Source organism: Oncorhynchus nerka, linkage group LG4, assembly GCF_034236695.1.
Source record: "Oncorhynchus nerka isolate Pitt River linkage group LG4, Oner_Uvic_2.0, whole genome shotgun sequence".
Taxonomy (NCBI): domain Eukaryota; kingdom Metazoa; phylum Chordata; class Actinopteri; order Salmoniformes; family Salmonidae; genus Oncorhynchus; species Oncorhynchus nerka.
In genome coordinates, this window is record NC_088399.1 from 11,231,948 (window position 1) to 11,249,557 (window position 17,610).

General features: G+C 41.4%; 1 protein-coding gene across 2 annotated transcripts in view; it reads right to left on the reverse strand.

The window, feature by feature from the left end:
• ppip5k2 (diphosphoinositol pentakisphosphate kinase 2) overlaps nucleotides 1-16,070 on the reverse strand; it is an 80,012-nt gene extending 63,942 nt beyond the window's left edge. The window contains exons 1-5 of one of the 2 annotated variants that reach the window (XM_029646480.2): nucleotides 15,743-16,070; nucleotides 11,320-11,932; nucleotides 9,962-10,157; nucleotides 6,591-6,681; nucleotides 331-416 (exon numbers count right to left, since the gene is read on the reverse strand). In XM_029646480.2, coding sequence (XP_029502340.1) covers nucleotides 331-416; nucleotides 6,591-6,681; nucleotides 9,962-10,157; nucleotides 11,320-11,493 — 547 coding nt within the window. In that variant the 5' untranslated portion in view covers nucleotides 11,494-11,932; nucleotides 15,743-16,070. The remainder of the gene's footprint in view (nucleotides 1-330; nucleotides 417-6,590; nucleotides 6,682-9,961; nucleotides 10,158-11,319; nucleotides 11,933-15,742) is intronic. The other variant, XM_029646538.2, reaches the window with a different exon arrangement.
• Between the last annotated feature and the right edge of the window lie 1,540 nt (nucleotides 16,071-17,610).

A 17,610-nucleotide genomic window follows, 5' to 3' on the forward strand; every position in this document is an offset into this window, starting at 1 on the left:
AAGCACATGGAAGATTTTTCCCTAGCATCCAAAAACTTAATTCAACCAATCAACTCATCATCAAGCCTCTGATTATTGGAATCCGGTGTGTTAGTGCTAGGGGAAAAACTAAGAAAAATGTGCACAACTTTGGGTTGCCTGGACCAGGATTGAGAAACATTGCTTTTTTTTCAATGACAGCCTAGGAACAGCGGGTTAACTGCCTGTTCAGGGGCAGAACGACAGATTTGTACCTTGTCAGCTCAAGGATTTGAACCTGCAACCTTTACTAGTCCAACGCTCTAACCACTAGGCTACCCTGCTTTGACCTTTAAGGTACTGGGTACTAACCCTCTGGTCTCGCAGGGTCTCTGTTGAGAACGGCGTAACGTGGGAGCAGGATGCCCTGGTTCTTCAGGATCCGGTACACCTCCCTCCTGGAGGAAGAGAAATGCTAGATCAGTTGACTGAGCATCAACAACACAGGGATCAAACCACTCTTTTCATTAGCTGTGTGGCGTCAATTAGCCTGCAGCAAGGCTTCACCTTTAAACAGCTGTGTGCCGTTTCAAGTCTTTCTGAATGTGACCACTTTCTTAAAGGGATACTTCAGGATTTTAGCCCTTTATCATCTTCCCCGGAGTTACATGAACTCATGGATTCCAATTTTCTGTCTCTGCACGTGGTTATATGGAAGTTGCTAACTAGTGCCAGAGCAATTGCTAGCTAGCGTTAGCGCAATGACAAAGTCTATGGATATCTGACTCCCATTTATTGTGCTAACGCTAGTTACCATTGGCTCGCAAAACTTATTTCATACTGGACACAGAGACATAAAAATAGTATACACAAGTTCATTTACTTTTTGGAAGTAGATTGGCAAAATCCCGAAGTATCCATTTTCACCCTGCTTCTTGATTGAACTGGCCTTTCATTAGCCTGTACAATGGCATCTATTGACTTAGCATTTAACACTATCAAGTGGTGGGTGTCAAGTTTTGTTTCATCATATCGTAAATATAGGATAGGCCCAATGTACAGCAAATCAGCAATGGCGTGCGTCCAAATCAGCACAGTATCACCTATATAGTGCACTACTTTTTACCATCGACACTCAGAAATGGGAGTCAACATTGGGAGTTGACGTGCAAGAAGTCGAGGAATCAATTAATTTGGAGTCGATTCTCCACCACAACGCCATCGTCGTTAACAGTTGGATCAATCAGAGAAAGGCAAGGGACCGAAGTAAATTCCTGTATGGCAATATTTTGAGAAGTTAAATGAGAAGAAAATGCTAACTTTGCCAGGTGGAATTGAGGCTCAGTAATGCTAGTACAGGTCATGCAGCTGCACTGCTGCCAGCAACAGATGGTTTCAGAACGTTAAGCATTGCACCTATACTAGCATTACTGTGACATTAACTGTTGCTGGCAGCCGTGCAGATGCATTGTGAATTCACATAGAATTGTATAATTTTTGTTTTATAGTTTTAACGGAATACTGATATATTGCTGTTTAAAACATTAAGAAAATGTTTCCATTTGACACATCCCTAGTGCATAGTAGCCTAATGTTTTGATGAAAGAAAACATTTCAACATTTCACCCTGACCTGTTCACTGTGATTACTATTATTTGGCCATGCTGGTCATTTATGAACATTTGAACATCTTGGCCAATCTCCACCCGGCACAGCCAGAAGAGGACTGGCCACCCCTCATAGCCTGGTTCCTCTCTAGGCTTCTTCCTAGGTTCTGGCCATTCTAGGGAGTTTTTCCTAGCCACCGTGCTTCTACACCTGCATTGCTTGCTGTTTGGGGTTTTAGGCTGGGTTTCTGTACAGCACTTTGAGATATCAGCTGATGTACGAAGGGCTATATAAATACATTTGATTTAGAGTTATTTGGTAACTTTAGTTGTGAATGATACAAACCTTAAAATGTCTTACAAATAAAAATATATATGGTCTGTATGATGCGACTATTTGCTACTGATGATTTGAGAAAAATAATGGGGAAAAAAGCTTGAGTTCTATTCCTTGCCTCAGGCTGCACAAACTGTTCTCTCATCAAGTGATCATATTTTCACCCATCAGACTATTCTCAATTGAATCTAGTCTTTAATAATATGTCAAATGAGTTTTGACTTAGAGTGGACCATTAGCAAATGGGCAGGAACAGGGGCAGGGGATAAAGACATGTCATCACACTCACTAGAATAGCAGATGGAGGCTACTTTCCAGCAGGTTATTTTTTCTCACTCATGCCGGTAGGGTGACCGCGTATAAAAACATCCAAATGGGGGACAACAGGATGGTTTTGTGGGCCAGCGTAGCCTACATACATGCATGCATTTAGACCGGAATATGCATGTAGATCTTCTTGCAACTGTTTTGTAAGAAAATTAGAGCAGATGGTGTTTACTATATAAATCAAATCAAATTTTCAAAATGTATTTGTCACATGCGCCGAATACAACAGGTGTACAACAGGCCTTACAGTGAAATACTTACATATAACCTTCCTGTATTTTGTCTCAATCACAGCCCATTTTGCCTAGTAACCGACATTCACACGCTGTTTCAATCAAAGCCCATTCTACCTAGTAACCTGCATTCACACGTTGTTTCAATCAAAGCCCCTTCTACCTAGTAACCTGCATTCACACGTTGTTTCAATCAAAGCCCCTTCTACCTAGTAACCTGCATTCACACGTTGTTTCAATCAAAGCCCCTTCTACCTAGTAACCTGCATTCACACGTTGTTTCAATCAAAGCCCCTTCTACCTAGTAACCTGCATTCACACGTTGTTTCAATCAAAGCCCATTCTACCTAGTAACCTGCATTCACACGCGGTTTCAATCAAAGCCCATTCTACCTAGTAACCTGCATTCACACGTTGTTTCAATCAAAAGCTCATTCTGTCTAGTAACTGACATTCGCGTGCGGAAATGAGGTGGTGTGTTTGGTGTATCAGCAACAATAAGGCTCAAGGGGATGTGGTATATGGCCAATATACCATGGCTAAGGGCAGTTCTTATGCAAGACGCAACGCGTAGTCAAATATACCACGGCTTTAGGCCAATCAGCATTCATGGCTCGAACCACCCAGTTTATAATACGCTATTATATATACACGTTTCTGTTATGAATCATTATCTTCCAAGACATTCATTCAATGTCTCAAACAGTCTGGGACAGTTATGGGATGCAATAGATCCCAAATTAATACAACCAAAAAACATTTTTTATGCAATGTGGCTGACGCAACAGATCAGAACATTTAGCTTAAAATGTTAGAAACTATTAGGCTATTTCTTCACATTATAAGCACAGCAATGAGCACGTGGTAGTAGGCTATAAGTGCTAATGTTCCATTAGCAGAAAACATTATGAAAAGTGACTGCAAATGCAATTATGCATGTAATGCTTTTATTATAAAAGGTGCATTTTTATGGTGAAAATTGTCTTTCCGAACTTGAAACTCACGCACTGCTTATATATGCCAGTTAGGCTCTACACGCCTTGTAAAGCGGATTAATGTGCTTAATTTTTTTGGGCCACTTCAGTTGTGATACAAACCTTATTAAAACATATAGGCCTATGGGCTAGGCTACATGAGGTGTGCAACTATGACTCAAACAAGTCGTAAAAAAGGCATTGTTTCTTATGTTGGGCATCATTCACAAGTGATAATATATCATTCACAAGTGATAGGCTAATATCGTCACCCATCAGACTTTTCTTGATTTTAACTTGTATTTACATACACTAAACAATATATGTGTGACATTTGTTTAGATTTAGAATGGACAATTATCATGCACCTGTTTTGAAACAGGGGCAGCAGGAAAAACATATGTTGTCTATGCATAAGACACTGCATCCCAGTGCAAGAGACGTCACTGCAGTACCTGGTTCGAATCCAGGCCGTGATTGGGAGTCACATAGGGCGGCGCACAATTGGCCCAGCATTGTCCGGGTTTGGCTGGGGTAGGGCGTCATTGTGAATACGAATTTGTGCTTAACTGCCGTGCCGAGTTAAATAAAGGTGAAATCTTAAAAAATAGCGAATGGAGGACACTTTTCCCCGTGGTTTATTTTCATGCCAGCCAGGTAGGCTATACTCCTGTTGTAAATATAAGCAATGTGCTTAATATTAGGAAAGTTGAGAAATATAGTAGGCCTAGCCTATAGAGAGCTGATGGGATCCTCCTCTTTTTATTAGCAGCCATCACTCTGTTTTCTCATGCAATTACATAGCCTATAGAAATGTTGCGCAACATGAGCTCATGGGCTCTCATGAAGTGTTTTATTTGATTTTCGATTACATTTGCATTGATGTCGGAGTGATTAGAGGGACAAGAGAGTGCTTGAGTACCAGGCAGTTAGCAAGTTTGGTAGGCTACTAATGATCAGCATCAGAGCTTGGAGAAGCCTAATTACCATGACTAAACAGTCATGTGGAATTTCACTGCCCCAATGACCCGTGACCGTCAGTGTGGAGGCAATACTAATCTTGGGCTCCCGAGTGGCGCAGCGGTGTAAGGCACTGCATCGCAGGATATAGCCTGTTGATATGAATTAAACAATCTAGCCAATTGGTATGAATTACAGAATCTAGGCTATAGATATGAATTACACAAGAAATATACATTTATAGATTTTTATTTTAATGCATTGTTTAATCTATTCAACCCGCCTGCCTGCCACCTACCCATCGTTCACCCACACAAAATGTCATGAGCCTAAACCCGTCCACCCCACGGATATAACCGCGGGTTCTGAGTCAACCCGCGCATCACTAGTGTGTATGTATGCATCCCAAATGGCACCCTATTCCCTTAATAATAAACTACTTTTGACCAGAGCCCTATAGTAGTGCACTATATAGGGAATAGGGTGCCATTTGGGACAAAATCCATGTCTGTCTGGGTGAAATGCTATATTGTATATATATATATATATATATATATATATATATATATATACTTTCTATATTGTATATATACTATATACTGTGCCTTGCGAAAGTATTGGGCCCTTTGAACTTTGCCACCTTTTGCCACATTTCAGGCTTCAAACATAAAGATATAAAACTGTATTTTTTTGTTAAGAATCAACAACAAGTGGGACACAATCATGAAGGAGAACGACATTTATTGGATATTTCAAACTTTTTTAACAATTCATAAACTGAAAAATTGGGCGTGCAAAATTATTCTATTATTATTGATTGATTATGATTATTATTATAATAATTATTATTATTATTATTAATTATTTTTATTAGCAACCATAATGTGAAGAATGAAAGCAACCTCCTGTTTCCATTGCTGCAGTGAAAACACAGGCAGCAGCATGTGGGGAGATATTGTCCAACACATGGCTTTTAACCAGAGTCCATAAAGGCTTATCAAAAGTAGTGCATTGTTTAAAAATCCACCAGTGTTTTTTTGTATTATTTTTGTATTTAACCTTTATTTAACTAGGCAAGTTAATTAAAGAACAAATTCTTATTTTACAATGACGGACTACCCCGGGCCAAACCCTGCCCTAACCCGGACTACCCGGGGCCAAACCCTGCCCTAACCCGGACTACCCGGGGCCAAACCTTCCCCTAACCCGGACTACCCGGGGCCAAACCTTCCCCTAACCCGGACTACCCCGGGCCAAACCTTCCCCTAACCCGGACTACCCCGGGCCAAACCTTCCCCTAACCCGGACTACCCCGGGCCAAACCTTCCCCTAACCCGGACCACCCCGGGCCAAACCTTCCCCTAACCCGGACCACCCCGGGCCAAACCTTCCCCTAACCCGGACCAGCCCGGGCCAAACCTTCCCCTAACCCGGACTAGCCCGGGCCAAACCTTCCCCTAACCCGGACTAGCCCGGGCCAAACCTTCCCCTAACCCGGACTACCCCGGGCCAAACCTTCCCCTAACCCGGACTACCCCGGGCCAAACCCTCCCCTAACCCGGACTACCCCGGGCCAAACCCTCCCCTAACGCGGACGACTGTGATACAGCCCGGGATCGAACCAGGATCTGTAGTGACACCTCTAGCACTGAGATGCAGTGCTTTAGACAGCTGCGCCACTCGGGAAACCTTTTATTAGCAACCATAATGTGAAGAATGGGCAACAGCATGTCAGGATCTATTGTCCAACACATGCCTTTTGACTAGTGGATTATTGAATAAAGCAAAAGTTTAGAAAACGGTGAAGGACATTGTTGTGGATGGTCTATAGTGAGTATTTTCTAGTGTTTCATTCAACATGATTGATCAATTAATGATCGAACACCCAACCCAAGATTAATTTGAGGAAGCATACACTGCTGCCCTCTGACAAGAGTTGTACACCTTTGCCTTTAGTGAAACAGTGGTATTTGTTTCATGAGAAATGAAAACACTAGATTCTCTTGATTGGGCCAAGGCATCAAACATCGGCAGAGGGGAACATATCATTCACCCTTTGATTATAAACTTCAGCATTGCTCAGTTATCCACCGATGACTATTAGCAACCATAATGTGAAGAATGACCTATTGTCCAACACATGCCTTTGACCAGATATGGTCATGATTCCCATAGCAACTGTCAATCACCTTACCTGTCTTGGATGTAGTACTGGAGATCCAGATCATTGATGACAAACGGGTTTCTGAGTTTCTCATAGGCTACTGCTTTGTCCAATGGAAAACCTAAAAAAAAAAAAAAAAAAAAAAAAGACCAATAAAAACATTTGTTTGTAGGAGAACAGAGGTGAAGTCAAGCTCATTCAAAAGACCTCTGTGCCAGGAGGACGGAGGAAAATACATTTGCTAACGGCTAATTTCCTAAAACATTTGCAACTTTTTCACTTCATACGAAGGCATTTCATTGTATAGCCCGTGCTTTAAAGGCCTTACTAGCAGAGATTGTGTGAACTAAACGGGCATGTGTGTTTCTCTCTCTCTCTCGCTCTCTCTCTCTACAATACATTGAGAGGTAACATGTTTGCTTTACTGTTTAGCTCATATGACAAAATGACTAATGACCGTCCAAATGGCATCATATTCCCTACACAGTACACAGGGCTCTGGTCTAAAGTAGTGCACTATGTAGGGTATAGGGTGCCATAGAGCTCTGGTCTAAAGTTGTGCACTATGTAGGGAATAGGGTGTATTTTGGGACACATCCTAAACCTCTTAGGTTACCAGCTAGAGTTGAGGTCTAGAGGACAAGTCTAAACAACAAGCTGAAATAAACCACCAGCCGTAAACAAACTTAACTACAGGCCGCTTGGCAGCTGACCAAATCACATCACAGCTTCTTGGGTGACATAGGTGTGGTGTGCCAGACAGACAAGGACTACGTAGTAAATAAATCGCTTGTTGGAGAGGTCTGTTTACATATAGGCCCTGGTCCAAAGCATTGCAGGCAGGGAAGGGGGGGGGGGGGGGGGGGTTTAATTGGTATATATCAGGATATTATTTTTGACGATATATTATATCGTTGACAATATCGCTATATAATTTTTGCGCTACTTTGCTATACCTGCACCAACATATTTTTTCTTCATATATCTTGTTGTTCATCTTCTTTTAAATAGGGAGCCAATGTGTTTTCAGCACTTTTATTTCCATGACTGATTAATAGTCGTTTTCTCATGGCACTCTTGTCCCCCAGCACAAGGAATATGTTTGGAACATCAAATCTCAATAAAATCAAATCACAATAAAATCACAGTACCGAATCGCAATACATAGAATCGTAATATATATTGTATCGCACCCAAGTATCGTGATAATATCGTATCATGAGGTCCCTGGCAATTCCCAGCCCTAATTTGGGACGAAGCAATGGTTTAAGAAAAGTAGGGTGACCCCCACCCCCACTTAACTTTGGACGTGCAGACACAGGAAACAATGAAAACACATTACATGTCAATTACAACACAAAGTCAGAAGCACCAGTGCTGTGACTCCTTAAAAAGGGATAGTTTAGCCAAATAATATAAAAATGTGTGTAGTTTCCCTTACCCTGTTGTCATACCTTGTAAGCTGTCTAGTCTTTTGTTGACCTGGCCACTGTTTCCAAATGCAAACTTTTTAGCATTTGTGGCACATATCCAATGCAAGTCAATGTTATCAATATTAGTATGTTGCACTGTCCAAATCATCTAGAAGTAACTTTGAGCTACACAATCAGTGTGAGATACTTTACCCAATTACATATTGTTTTCCTTAACCTTTTTCACACTTCATGTGCAAATCATCCTAATTTGGGAAAAGTATCCCTTAAAGGAAACACTGTATGTGCTGAAGCACATGCCTCTTCTGTCTTTAGAAACACCCCCTTGCCTCCTTCCAGTAACGGTTACGCAATGTTGGACATTTCAAAACACTGAACCGTCTTGTGATGAATGAACAGCAGTGTCAACCTAAACAATGAGGGCTGTATATGCGAGGGCGTGGGTAAGTGAGTATGTGTGTGTATGAGTTTGTTTATGTGTGTGTGTGTGTGTGTGTGTGTGTGTGTGTGTGTGTGCGTGTGTTTAAATATGTGTTTACGTATGTGCATGTGTTCGGGGTGTGAACGTTTCAAAGTTGGGATCGATAATGTTTTAAAAAATCCCTGATAACTAGCCTTCCATCCATTAGCCTAGATATCTCCTGATAACTAGCCTTCCAATCTATTAGCTTAGATATCTCCTGATAACTAGCCTTCCAATCTATTATCCTAGATATCTCCTGATAACTAGCCTTCCAATATATTATCCTAGATATCTCCTGATAACTAGCCTTCCAATCTATTATCCTAGATATCTCCTGATAACTAGCCTTCCAATCTATTAGCCTAGATATCTCCTGATAACTAGCCTTCCAATCTATTATCCTAGATATCTCCTGATAACTAGCCTTCCAATCTATTATCCTAGATATCTCCTGATAACTAGCCTTCCAATCTATTATCCTAGATATCTCCTGATAACTAGCCTTCCAATCTATTAGCCTAGATATCTCCTGATAACTAGCCTTCCAATCTATTAGCCTAGATATCTCCTGATAACTAGCCTTCCAATCTATTAGCCTAGATATCTCCTGATAACTAGCCTTCCAATCTATTATCCTAGATATCTCCTGATAACTAGCCTTCCAATCTATTATCCTAGATATCTCCTGATAACTAGCCTTCCAATATATTATCCTAGATATCTCCTGATAACTAGCCTTCCAATCTATTATCCTAGATATCTCCTGATAACTAGCCTTCCAATCTATTATCCTAGATATCTCCTGATAACTAGCCTTCCAATCTATTAGCCTAGATATCTCCTGATAACTAGCCTTCCAATCTATTAGCCTAGATATCTCCTGATAACTAGCCTTCCATCCATTAGCCTAGATATCTCCTGATAACTAGCCTTCCAATCTATCAGCCTAGATATCTCCTGATAACTAGCCTTCCAATCTATTAGCCTAGATATCTCCTGATAACTAGCCTTCCAATCCATTAGCCTAGATATCTCCTGATAACTAGCCTTCCAATCTATTAACCTAGATATCTCCTGAGAACTAGCCTTCCAATCTATTAACCTAGATATCTTCTGATATCTAACCGGTTTGATGCCTTGTGATTGGACGACAATAACCTACACACGCCACTCTCGTGAAAAGCAAGAGCAGCATAAATGATAAATTGTTCTCTCTCCACAGGCAGCACGATGTACACCATCTGCATTGTGAATTCACGTGGAATTTGACTTACTGTTTTAATGGAAAACAGATTAAGAAAAATGGCCATTTAAACATTGTACATTTGTCTCATCCCTACTGTGTCTGTTTGTTTATAAATTGTGTTTGTGTGTCCGCACATGTCCATGGTAACCCAGCGTGTCCATGGTGACCCAGGGTGTATGTGTGTGTTTATTCATGTGTATGTGTGTTTATGCGCTTGTGTGCTTGTTGATACGCACATGCATGGTAACCCAGCGCTCACCTTTGGAGTGAAATGAGATGAGGCAGTCACAGAGTGGCCAGTTGTCCACAGGCTCGTTGAGGATGACCTCCTCCTCGATGGTCACCACCGTGATGTACTTGAACAGACAGAGGCGCTCCAGGATCTCCTTCATGGGCTTGGACTTGGACTTCTTGGACATGGCACAGATGCCCACCACGATCTGCCTCTCAGGAGGCTAGGGGCGAAGAGATGGAGGAATAGGGGTTAAGGAGATGAGGACAGGATGCTATAGAGTATTGGAACACAGCCTATAACCTTGGTGCAATGCAATAGTCTCTCGTGTTCCTCCCTCGCTAGGGAGAGGAGATGGAGGAATAGGCACCAATGGGTGCATCTCAATAGGCTCAAGTGCTCTCCTTGTCTTCTTTTAGTAATTTCCACTTGTGGGCAAGAACTGGACAGCTGAAAGCCAATTCCCAGGAGACAACCATTTGGTTTGTTTTGAGATCATTACAAATTAGGGAGGGGAGAGGAACTTGAAGCTATGAGACTCTCCCTAGACAGCTATCGGACTGTCTACTTTAGGTCAGTTGGTAGATTGCCTAATGAGCCTCTTTCTAGACAACTGACTGTCCACTCTGGGTCATTTTTTAACAACTATGTCATCATACCAGTATTTTACAGTGCATGACAATGGCACAACACACTTGTTATGTAAACCAATCATTTTATTTAGGATTGTTCAAGGAACATTAAAGAAGGACATTTTTGGGGGAAATGTAAGCCGATCAATTCTTCATACAGAGGATAGAAACGGCATTGACAGTTATATAACAACTCACAATATTCAGCAAAGCTGATTCAAAATAGAATGTTCAACCATCACAAGCTTTAGAATGGAAGGCAATTCATTTGAGTGTTTGGAGTTACATACATATCATTTTTAATGAATTAAAGTATGTTCACAAAGATGCCCAATGCAAATATATGAGATCAACTCCAAATTTCCACTGCAACATCTCAGCCAAATCCTGATCAAATCCTATAACATGTACTGTGACATAAATCTCTAATTTCCATGATGTTGCACTATTAGATGCTCCAAAAAAAGACTATGAAACAGTCTGTGTGAAGATTTGAACAGACTGAGGATTCACTTTGTTGTGTGTGAACCCTTTGCTCAATTCAGAACCTGGAAAGTTACTTTATACGTGAGCATATTACACCTAAAAATGGACTTCGATCAAAAGCCATAGATTTACATTTAGTGCAGAATCAAGTGCCTCCGCTGCAATCTCAATTGTGCCTATTTTGTTATGACTTGGATGATGTTCTCTTTATAAAGATGGACGCTTTATCTTCAGCCACTGACGATCTCTATGGGCAAATCAACTCACCGAATCATACATCTCGTCGTCCTCGTCCTCCTCCTCTTCTTCCACATTCTCGTAGAGGCAGTCGTAGCCCATGACCCGCCCGGGGTCCAGCAATTCCTCGCCCTCGTTGTCGTCGCAGCCTACGAAGAAGCGAGGGTGTTCCCCGCCGTCTGGAGCCTCACCTCCTTTAGACATGGCTGGGCCGTCTTGCGGCTGGGGACCCTGGGAGTCCTGGGGCTGAGGCCTGTCCCTCTCTACCACAGACCTGTCTGTGGCTGGCCCTGTGCCTCCTGCTGCACTCCCTCCTCCAAATGCCACACCTCTCACTCACCTCACCTCCCAGCCCCCAAAGAACTAGGCTTTATCCCTCACCCTCTCTTCCCTACCCCAGGGCCTGCCTGTCTGGGACCCAAACTGGTCCACTAGACCCCCTGAGAAAGAGGTGGGGGGGGGTAGTTTAAAGAACTTGATGGGGAAGGGAATGGGTTTATCCCTGGTGCATGTCTACTTGTACAATCAGGGTGCTGGGTTACCGTACTCCGTTAGAGGGTCACAGCCAGTGAGCTGGTGCTACACTCCCACCGTCCTGTTCCTTACAGCCCAGCATGTCCTTTTTGTCCTCTAAATATCTTGCCTGAAACACAAACATGGATGTGCTTTATTTGTCCACCACAAAATAAATTATCACAAAGGCCCCAAATGTTTGGAGGCCAATAAGGATATTTGAACTTGTCCATCCTCCACATGGGTCATATTGTGAGCATAATACAGCACACACACACACAGTGGAAGACGGCAATGAAACATGACGCACACGGCTGTCCTCCCTGTTCCCGCTGATTAAGAAGCAGAGCGGACTATCAAACGGGTTCACGTCACTGCAGAGACAGTGAACGTGAAACCCAGATTACAGGGAAGGTCAGACCGTTACATGTGCTGTCCTAACAACCTCCCTTTAACGGTGCAGGATGAGAGACACTTTGGAAGTTTTTCACTGGGTACTTATCGGCTATAACCGGGTAATCCTCATGTCTGAGCGAGCAGAGAGGAAGGCTAGGGAGGAATGCCACTGAAGTAAAAAATAAAATGGAGGGCATTGTCTGACAGAATGGCACAAATGAATAGATCTAATTCAGTGAAGAGACATTGAGAGGGAGATGAGGGCAAGGGAAAAGGAGCTTGAATTAAATGACACTAGAGCTAGATCTGTGTTAGCAGCAGAATTGTCTGTATAATACATTATCATCCTAACTATTCATGCCATAGGCCTTTTATTTTTTTTATATTCCTCATGAAAAAAAACGAATGGATTTCTGGAGTGAAATACACCTGGAGTCGTTGTAGCTCTACAAATGCCCACAAGAACTGAGCCAATTCAACCACCATAAATATTCCAGGCTGTTGACAGCTCTGGGAAAACTATGCCCTTTCAAGATCTGCTCTTTTGAAGAACTAAAAGGTAGCCAACTATGAACGGGTGCAGACAGACACTGTGTGCGCGCTCATTTTACCCTGAATAATGTTTCCAATCTGTTTCACTCATTTCATATTTATACACTGTATTCTACTGTATTTTATTCAATGCCACTCAGACATTGCTCATCCTAATATTTAGATATTCCTTAATTCCATTTCTTTTTTATCTAGATGTGTGTATTGTTGTGAATTGTTAGATATTACTGCACTGTTGGAGCTAGCACCACAAGCATTTAGTTAGATACTACTGCACTGTTGGAGCTAGCACCACAAGCATTTAGTTAGATATTACTGCACTGTTGGAGCTAGCACCACAAGCATTTAGTTAGATATTACTGCACTGTTGGAGCTAGCACCACAAGCATTTAGTTAGATACTACTGCACTGTTGGAGCTAGCACCACAAGCATTTAGTTAGATATTACTGCACTGTTGGAGCTAGCACCACAAGCATTTAGTTAGATATTACTGCACTGTTGGAGCTAGCACCACAAGCATTTAGTTAGATATTACTGCACTGTTGGAGCTAGCACCACAAGCATTTAGTTAGATACTACTGCACTGTTGGAGCTAGCACCACAAGCATTTAGTTAGATACTACTGCACTGTTGGAGCTAGCACCACAAGCATTTAGTTAGATACTACTGCACTGTTGGAGCTAGCACCACAAGCATTTAGTTAGATATTACTGCACTGTTGGAGCTAGCACCACAAGCATTTAGTTAGATATTACTGCACTGTTGGAGCTAGCACCACAAGCATTTAGTTAGATATTACTGCACTGTTGGAGCTAGCACCACAAGCATTTAGTTAGATATTACTGCACTGTTGGAGCTAGCACCACAAGCATTTAGTTAGATATTACTGCACTGTTGGAGCTAGCACCACAAGCATTTAGTTAGATATTACTGCACTGTTGGAGCTAGCACCACAAGCATTTAGTTAGATATTACTGCACTGTTGGAGCTAGCACCACAAGCATTTAGTTAGATATTACTGCACTGTTGGAGCTAGCACCACAAGCATTTAGTTAGATATTACTGCACTGTTGGAGCTAGCACCACAAGCATTTAGTTAGATATTACTGCACTGTTGGAGCTAGCACCACAAGCATTTAGTTAGATATTACTGCACTGTTGGAGCTAGCACCACAAGCATTTAGTTAGATATTACTGCACTGTTGGAGCTAGCACCACAAGCATTTAGTTAGATATTACTGCACTGTTGGAGCTAGCACCACAAGCATTTAGTTAGATATTACTGCACTGTTGGAGCTAGCACCACAAGCATTTCGCAACAACCGCAATAACATCTGTTAAATATGTTTATGTGACCAATAACATTAGATTTTATTTGAATACAGCCAATAGCATAGAAAGACAACCTAGTGAATTGCATAGGCCTACAGCTGAACTGGGACACAAGTGAACCAGGATTATTGCGGAAGTGGCCACTCACCTGAAGTGAAAGGGCCCATGTAAGATTTATAACAGAAGAGTATGGACACACTTTCCAAAGGTTGAACACTAGCCAAAAATAGCCTTGTTCAATAACAGTAATGTGTATTATGTTGTTCTAGCACCATCAACCAATTATATCGGGTTTTTTTCCCGAATGTTTCCACATCGATATTAGGCCTAGCTGATATCCTTTCACCTGACTAGGAAGTAGCCTACTCTGAGCTGTCATCTAGAAAAGACAGTGACTTTCAACACAAATGAACACAGGCTAGAAAGCTCAAATATAGAGCATTTTGCAGAAAATATGCATTCAGCAGCATTCTCCCTCTTTTGCTTGACAGAGATAAGACCACACCGTTTCGCTGACATCAAATCAAATTGTATTTGTCACATGCGGAATACAACAGGTGTAGTAGACCTTACAGTGAAACGCTTACTTACAAGACCTTAAGTAAAGGAAAAATAAGTGTTAATAAAGTATTTAGTAAAAACAAAGTGGGGCAAAAATGATTTAAAAAGAGCAACAATAAAATAACAGTATCACACGCAAATGTCAGTGACTACTTCACCTCGTCGTCGGGCTTTGGTCAGAAGTAGTGTATAGGGCTATTTGTGACACTGTTTATCTGCCTGGGCACGCACACACACCACCATGCAACCTTCCATCACCCTCAGACTGGACATCTGTCATGGGAACAAAATGTCAGTCACAGCACGACCAGGATGCTACAATCAGCCCAGGATAGTCAGATGATGCCCAATCCAAAACAAGTCCAACCTTGAAATGCAAGGGCAAGTTCTCCAGGTTGGATTGTAGCTACTGATTGATGTTTTTTTCCTTTCTGTGTGGACCACACACACACACATATATACTAGGCTAGACTGCAATGGGGTTCAAGGAAGATGTATTGAATAGACTTCTGATAGTGAACCAGTTCTCTGACTGTGTCCTGGAAACATATTCTGATCAGGATTATTAGTATGTGAATAGAAAGAGTAACATTGGGTCTGATACTTGCCATTAGTAAACTAGCTTCTACAACATGTAAATGATAACAAGCTGACACAGACAGTGAAATAATTATTAACGACGTTACAATCAACATTCACTCGGGCAACGGAAAAGGACGTTTATAGTTCTAAATCACATCAACGTTGGGGTTGGATGACATACTTATCTAAATATTCTTAGGGTTAGCTAGCTAGCATTTTTTCAGTTGAATGGGGAATTCAAAAAGCTTTTCATCCGATAAAATGACTGAATGACTCATCGGTCTTCCTCCATCCAGACAGGTACATCACCTCGCTGTTAGCCTAGTCTATGGCTAACGGCGTTAGCTACCTAGCACAGTTAGCTTGTACTTCCTGACAAATGTCTAGCGACTTGTTAACATTGGCCAGGCACGCTTGCCTCCCCTTCTTATGTTAAGCTTAGTGAAATTAAATGTACAATTTGTGTTGTTTTTTTTTTACTTAACGTTAAAAATGTTTTTTTTAAATGTCTCTTACCTTATCTAATATGAAACGCCCTTAGTCGAGTCTGTATGCCTTCAAAGTAAGTTAGTCCTGCTTGGCTTCTGACAACACGGACAGCTTAGCTAGCTAGCCTGCCAGTAGTACACCTTGCTGAATGTGTGTGCAATGAAAAAATGTTGTTGCTAGTTTGCAGCCAACATTGTCCCGACACTGTTACTAGCAGGGATGCTGATTTATCTACCTTATTCCAAGTGTGTTTTGCAGTTTTACTCTACCAATTATGCATGGGGATTTTCATTTTGCGCTATCACAGCTATCATTAAAAATCTCAAAATACCAGGGGCGTATTCATTACTAGCGGACAAAACTCCACTCCGTGGTGGCTAATTCATTACGGAAACCGTTTGCCGTTAAAGAACCAAAAGTAAGCAAACAGAGCAAAACGAGAGTTTCTATTGGACTAATTCAGGTAGGTCCCGCCCCCATTTCGTTCAGTGTGTTTCTGTTTAAGAAACGTTTTCCAACACAATTGTCGTAATGAATACACCCCAATAACCAAAAAACGTAATTTGTATGTCGTCACTAAGGGGCGGGAAAAGAGACATAATTCCTCCAAAGCCTCAAAAACACAAGTATGGGTAGAAGCAAACTTGGAAAACAAGAAGCAGAGTATACAGGAACTGCTTTGGTGAAAGTATTGATTCCACCGTCTAAAGCTCAAATCTTTCACAATAGCCGGGCTATTGTGCCCTTGCCGTTGTGCCCTTGAGCAAGGCACCCCTAACTGTTCTACATGGCTGTGTTAGGCAGGCAGCCTACTTCTGATATTTTTTTTCACTAATTGTTATTTTGGCCAATCCAATCTGGTGTGGGTTGCCTGTCTAAACGCACTCTATGCCGGGAGCCACACTGTTGCTGACAATGAGCTTCCAAACCCCTCAGTGTGTGTGTGTGTGTGTGTGTGTGTGTGTGTGTGTGTGTGTTTTGGGGGTTGGGTCAAAAAGGAAAATAATGTTCCCACTTTCTGACAGATCATGGACAATAAAGGTTTCTTCTTCTAACACAAGGTTGGGCTCGATTCACAACGGAATTGAGAATGCCTCATAAATTCCAATTCAAGTCTTGCATTTTAATTTAATGTGAATTGAAGTAGTGAAAATGATACAGAATTGCAATTCGAATTTTAATTTAATTCGATGCCTTTTTCTGTTCCACATTAGGTGTGGTCTATACAAATATACATCCTGTACATAAAACATCAAACATGTTGTTATATACATGCATATCAAATATTGTTGAAATTGATTTAGAGGACAAATTCTTCAAATAAATGATCAAGGAAAACAAAACCTGTATGTGAATATTCAAAGTTATTATATTTAGTAAATATTAAAATAAAAATGTTCAATATGGGGAATATACTACATTTCCCAGAATGCAAAACTTACTGTTGTGGATTTTAGCAGTGCTTCCCTTCCTCTTTTTTAAATTTTTTAAATGTTAATCTGGTTTCTGAAAATGTCCTATCTGTTCTCTGATCATGTCCTACGGTTTCTGGACATTTATCAATGTTCAGGGAATTACCAGTACCCATTGAATTAGCGGGTAAAGAGTTTCAATTACTGTGGCTATGTTGATTTCCAACTTTGTCTGCGTTTACAACTGCAGCCCAATTCAGATGTTTTACTGTTGCACAAATTGGTCTTTTGACCAATCACATCAGATTTTGTTTAACATCAGATCTTTTTTAGAGATGTTCTGATTGGTCAAAAGACCAATTAGTGAAGAAGAAAATATCTGAATTCTTCTGCCTGTGTAAACGCAGCCATTGTGCACTACTTTGACAAGAGACCTATGGGCCCAAGACATAAGAAGATCACCATAGGGAATAGGGTGCCAGA